The sequence below is a fragment of the Mizuhopecten yessoensis genome, unplaced genomic scaffold, assembly GCF_002113885.1.
Source record: "Mizuhopecten yessoensis strain PY_sf001 unplaced genomic scaffold, ASM211388v2 scaffold8839.2, whole genome shotgun sequence".
Taxonomy (NCBI): domain Eukaryota; kingdom Metazoa; phylum Mollusca; class Bivalvia; order Pectinida; family Pectinidae; genus Mizuhopecten; species Mizuhopecten yessoensis.
Genome location: NW_018407748.1, coordinates 322,294 through 328,437, shown reverse-complemented (window position 1 = coordinate 328,437; position 6,144 = coordinate 322,294). Strand labels below are relative to the sequence as shown.

The following is a 6,144-nucleotide window of genomic DNA, read 5'->3' as shown; positions in this document are numbered from 1 at the left end:
ACAGGGTAACTATCCAGGTACCCTATAATCCTAGCACTACAGGGCAACTATCCAGGTACCCTATAATCCTAGCACTACAGGGTAACTATCCAGGTACCCTATAATCCTAGCACTACAGGGCAACTATCCAGGTACCCTATAATCCTAGCGCTCTATATGGTATCTATCCAGGTTACCTATAATCCTAGCTCTATAGGGTATCTACAGGTACCCTATAATCCTAGCTCTACAGGGTAACTATCCAGGTACCCTATAATCCTAGCTCTACAGGGTAACTATCCAGGTACCCTATAATCCTAGCTCTACAAGGTAACTATCCAGGCACCCTATAATCCTGGCGCTCTATTGGGTATCTAACCAGGTACCCTATAATCCTAGCTCTATAGGTAACTTATCAAGGTTACAACCAAGCTATTGAGCACGTCCTAGGGCACACAACATCTGAGGTACACATGTTGGGGAATCACACACGCCAACATAAGCTGGATAGTCCTGGTTCCACTGTAACATGTAGAATTCGGCTTACCATCCATCACACACAGTAAGCTGTCAGACATTTTGGTACCGAGGCCGAGTTCGTGACCAGTCAGTTTCTCAGGTATAAAACTGGTCATTTGCCATTGTCGGGACTGGTCTTGCACACCTCGTTGATGTGGTCAATCTCTATTCGATACTGGTACTTGGCAATGTAGCGTACCCACTTGTCTGGGGGGTTGGGGTTCTCCACGGAGATTGAGCGGACCTGAGACTGCGACACTGTGCATGAGGGCATCGTAAACTCCACCTCGGCGTGTGACTCAAATGATTCTGGAATTTCGTCATGTGGTCCAAACTCCAGTGTCATTCTAAACAGGTGACTCTTGTATGCTCCTAAAATGATAAAACGAAATGACCATAAAACATAATATAACATCATAGGAAGTATGTGAGTTACCAGTGAAATGTACAAATTTATAATACAACTATAATCTTGTATGAAGTACTACTGTATAGCGCTTTAAATTCGCGGGGGCAATATTTCCCCGGGTTCCGTATTCAGTACATATTTGCTGGGATTAAATTTTGCTGTGCAACCGAATTCCATGTGTAGTGTATTTTGAGTGTCATCATTTAAGGGTTAAACCTTGAAATACAGGTAAACTGTTTGAACACACTGGTCCTGAGCATCGTCATCCGCCAGTGACTTCACTCGAAAGAAAATACCTTTGTAGGAGTAAACTGTAATCAATAAATCACCAACTGTACATGTGTACAAATAAATATCTTGTGGCCACTTAAATGTAAGTGATGTTTTTACATGGACTGCCCAGTTGTTGGGCGATAATCTGATTTGAGTTCATTTAAGGTTGCATACCAGCGTTGGGTATTAAGTATTTTCAACATGTTGTGATAAGGTCCGTAAAAGTGTTTAACATTTGCGATAATTTCGCTTGTGTTTTGAATTCACAGATATTAGTCAAAGCACAAATATAGCGAAAAATAACCTCCCCGCGAAATATAACCTCTATACAGTATCCTTCTGTTTGGCTCTTAGCTATGGTTCTAGATTCGCTATTACATATTTATTGACCTTGTTCCATAGAAGTGTCTATAACAACTGGATGTTGTGAGTGTCAATAGTACCCAAATAGGGCACAAAGGGAATCCAGTGTTTTTGCCTGTGTAAATAGAACAGTACCTAAATAGGTAGCTAATAGGGGAATTCCGTTTTCTTAACCAATCAGAGCTGGACATTTCTGGAATCTCCCTTTTTTCCATTTTATTATAAACTTAGTTAAACTCTCTCACACATGCTCAATATTCTAACAGAAAGGGTGGCTTCAAACTACACACATACTGTGTAGACTTACATCTGATGCCTTTGCTCCAATGTCCCATTCTCCCTTAGTGCCACCCAATCTCAGATGTACTCTGAAGGTCTCATGTGGCATGATGCACCAGCTACCTTAATTAACTAAATGTCGCCCCTTTCCCACCAACCTGAGATGTTCTCCTCTAGTTCCCACCTACCTTCATTCCTCTCTGGGAGTCTGGAGATCCGCCACACTACAGCCTTGTACAGGTGTTCATACTTAGCAACACCCACATCGGTCTCCATGAGTGTTGGAGTCAGAAGTCCCTGGGCAATCATCGTGATCCGCTCCAAGCCCTTGATCTTACCAGGTTTGCGAGTGGCTGACTTAAATGCACCATACCCAAACCGCTTTTCATAGCGAAACAGGTACACCCACTGCTCCGGTATAGGGAAGCGAATCTCAATGTCCTCACAGGGGAACTGTCCATGCTTTTTACTGAAGGAATGGTAACCAGTCACAAGTATGTCACAACGGATTTCTACTTTAGATTCTTTTAAAATTTGTTGAACTTTGAGCTGTAAAGGCAATTCTTTGTTTTCACGAAGACGAACACGATATCGCAAAAGTTCAAACTGACAAGCATCCAGAGGATGAAATTTGATATTATTTGTTTTTTCAAACTCTGGTACATCAACAGAGCAGTGAAACTGCACATCATCCAGACGAATCCACTCCTCTGTCTTTATCGGGATGATGTCATGGCGACCAACCACCTCCTTGCCCCGCCTCCGTTTGTCATTAAGCCCAAGTTCACATGTGGGCATGCCAGTGACAAAAGCAAGGAAGAAAGCCCTGACACGTGCCTTCTGTGTTATGATCCGGCCCTGTTTGTCTAATTCTGCTTTGTATTCGTCCCATACCTCTGCACAGACCTCATCCTTAATGTATGTGAGTGTCTTTTCTCGCCTAGCCTCCATGTTCATTAATGCATTCTCCACCTCACGTACAAACATTGTGATTTCCTCTTTGTCTAAACTGCCAAATTTGAGCATCTCTGACACCTGTGGTGCATGGGCAAGGATCATAGTAGCCTTTGGTTTTTTGACGAATGCTGGTGTCATCCTCTCAGCACGCAGACCCACCCTTTCTCTGTAGAAGATGTACTGGACCTTGACTGTGTAGATTTTGCCATACTGGTCATACTGTTGGAGGGACACCTCAGAAATGGAGTAGCAAGGCTGGAGAATGAGCTCTGTAAAGGACTCAGCATCATCCTTTTCCTGGTAAACCTTCAGGATAGGTCCATCACTCTGCTTCACCAACTTCACATAGATCTGCTTCCAGAACCTGTTTGTGGTGAGCTTTTTTTTGGTGGGTTGTCTAAGCATAAGGCTCCAGACATCTTGGTCTGTGCTAGGGAGGAAGGGTTCAAGGGGAGGGAGGGCTGCAAGCTCCTCTTCAGGAGTGTTGTCCTCTGTTGAGAAGCTTGGTAGACTCTCCAAGTTACTGTCCTTTTCCTGGGGAGTATCATCCCCACCCCGGATCTCAAATTCAGCAAAGTTCTCCTCTGGAGGCGAGTCTCTGTTGAAAGGGTTTTCCCTGGGTGGCTGGGGAGACCGTGGGGGTCTAGGAGGGGGTTTCAGTGCAGGAGGGGGTACTGATGACCTGAATGATCCTAAACTGTCTGGTTTTACCGGTTTAATCTGAAGCATGAAGGTATTATTCTCATCATCATCATCATCATCATCATCATCAGGCTGAACCAGCTGATCCTCACCAGATGTCGCCACTGCCGTAAAAGCATCTTTGGAAGCTCCATCGACTGGTACAGCCTGGTCTGACTGACTCTCCTCTGCCTTTTGGGCAGACATTCCAAATGGATCAAAATCATCTAGTGTAGGGGATTTGACAGTTTGAGGAGCATTGCCTTTAGCAGCATCACCAAGTAAAAAGCTGTTTATGTCAGTCAGCTCTGACTTAGGTGCTGGTACAGTGTCATCTAGGAATGGATTAGCATTTGACGTTGTGGAGACAGTAGAGAAGATAGCAGCCGAGTCATCCTGTAAGAAAGGGTTATTGCTAGTATTGGTGGCGAAGTTGTCAGCAGCTTCTCCAGGAAAATCAGTAGTGTCTGGAATTTTATCAATGGAGAAGAAATCCTCCTGGAATGGATTGACGCCTTGACTTATGTTGTCAGACGGTGCATTTCCCCAGATGTTTGAAAATGCATCCTGTGAATATTGGGACTGAGAAGCACCTTTGGTTTCAAAGAAGTTGTCATCAAACAGATCAGTGGCCACTGGAGGCTGTTCGCTGATGTCTGATGTGAGGAATGGATTGTTGGTGACTGGTACTTCACCTTGGGGCTCTTCGTTATCAGGTTGGTCACCTGGAACATCCTTGGAAGGGTCTGCAACACCAAAAGCCAGATTGTCATATACCTCTACAGGCAAAATATGGGAAAATCCCTCCTTTATCTCCCTACCAACATCCTCAGTATCATCAAATGCCTGCAGGAAGTCTGCAGAGGAATTCACCCCTGAGGGCACAACAGATGGAGGAAGTATGTTTTCACTCAGCTGTCCGAAGGCATCAAAGTGGGAGGAAGCTGCTTCATCAGACAGGTTCACACTTCCCCCGAATGCCTGACTGAAGTCAATAGGTAACGGGGCAGGAAAGTCTGTGTCTGATGATGGCACAGTGTCAGTATCACTCTGATGCAGAAAGTCTTGGGTTGTCTGTGGGAGAATCTCTGAAGAACATTGTGATAGAATATCTGTGGAAGGCTGTGGCAGAACGTCCACACTTGTTGGTGGAAGTGGTGCTTTTTCCTTTACCTTTTTGGCAGAGAATGGATCAAGCGAATCAATGATGTTAGATTTAGGTGCTGGTTTGTCAGCAGAACTATCAAATGGATTGAGATCAGCTTGTGAAACTTCCTTCATGGTGTCAAGCTGCAGAAACTCATCCACCATACTGCTTACAAATGTTGAGGAAAGTGTTCCCATGGGGATCCGCTGGTCATCCTCCCAAGGATCAAATCCCAGCGGGGTTGACCTTTGGGATGACCTTTCACTGTGGGGTACTGTTCCAAACACCATGTCCGAGCCATCAAAGCTGCTGCACATGCTGCTGCCATGCTGAGACTCACCAGTTGATGACAGGATGTTGTCAAGTCCAAGTAAATCTTGATTCATTAAATACGTTGAGTCGGCTGGTGCCTGGTCAGTGTCTGTGGGGTCACTGGTCAATCCCAAAAGGTCTGCCACCTCATTTTTACTCCCTACAGGGTCATCCGCCATCAGGTTTTCCATGCTGGTTCTAAGACTGTTGGCTGGAGGACAGGGTGTTCCCCGTGGTGAGGGGGTTGGTGTAACTTTGAGGTTTGGGAAGCTTGTCACATTCAGTTCTGAATCCTGTTCAGATGATTTTCCTTTGTCTTTATTAACACCATGTGGACTTGGAGGAATCAGGGAGGAAGTGTCATCAAAACTCGACCAGAAAGTCTCATCTATTTTTTTGTGCTTTTCGTTGTTGCTATTAGTACCATTAGAAGTCTCCGAATTATCTGATGACAATTTATTCAAACTTGTCTGAGTTTTCACAACATTTTGTTTAATTCTATCTTGCATCTGCTGAAAGGCTTGCCAGTCATCTGACTTTTTATCAACAACCACTTTTACTGAAGCCTCTTTCACATCATCAGGGAATTCGTCCTTAAATGTGTCTTTGTGTGTATCTTTAAGGGCATCTTTAGCAGCTTGTTTACTGGCTTTGGACTTAAAAGGTGACTTGAGAGGAGATTTCAGGGGTGATTTGAGAGGAGATCTAAATGGTGACTTGGCACGTTTCTTTATAAATCCAAATCCTTTATGGGATTTCTCATGTGGTTCAGATTTGTAGGCGGCGTGGTGATCAACTGTCAGTTTGCTAAAGTCTTCATTGGTTGTGGGGGAGGTTGTATCTACAAGGTTGGATGACTCATCGAAGCTGGCAGACATCGCTAGGCTGGGATCTGTAACATATAAAGGTAAGCACACATAAACAAGTATTTCTGTGTCTATCGAAAGGAATACATATTCTACCAAGTTTAGTTGCTAGTTACTAGTTCCTAAGTCCAAATAGTTGGATCTGAATCATATAAAGTTAAGGACATATTACAAACTAGTTTGTTAGTCTAAATACTTGTATCTGTATCTTACAAAGTTTAGGGTACATAACAAACTAGTTTCTGAGTGTAAATACTTGTATCTGTACCTTACAAAGTTTAGGATACATAACAAACTAGTTTCTAAGTCTAAATACTTGTATCTGTACCTTACAAAGTTTAGGATACATAACAAACTAG

At 43.7% G+C, this 6,144-nt stretch overlaps 1 protein-coding gene across 1 annotated transcript in view; it reads right to left on the bottom strand.

Annotated features, from left to right (window-relative positions):
• Positions 1-586: 586 nt before the first annotated feature.
• Positions 587-6,144, bottom strand: part of LOC110456736 (protein stoned-B-like) — a 43,442-nt gene continuing 37,884 nt past the window's right edge. Inside the window, exons 2-3 of the mRNA XM_021507659.1 lie at positions 2,011-5,811; positions 587-870 (exon numbers count right to left, since the gene is read on the bottom strand). Of these exons, the coding sequence (XP_021363334.1) occupies positions 611-870; positions 2,011-5,797 (4,047 nt within the window). The 5' untranslated portion in view covers positions 5,798-5,811 and the 3' untranslated portion in view covers positions 587-610. The remainder of the gene's footprint in view (positions 871-2,010; positions 5,812-6,144) is intronic.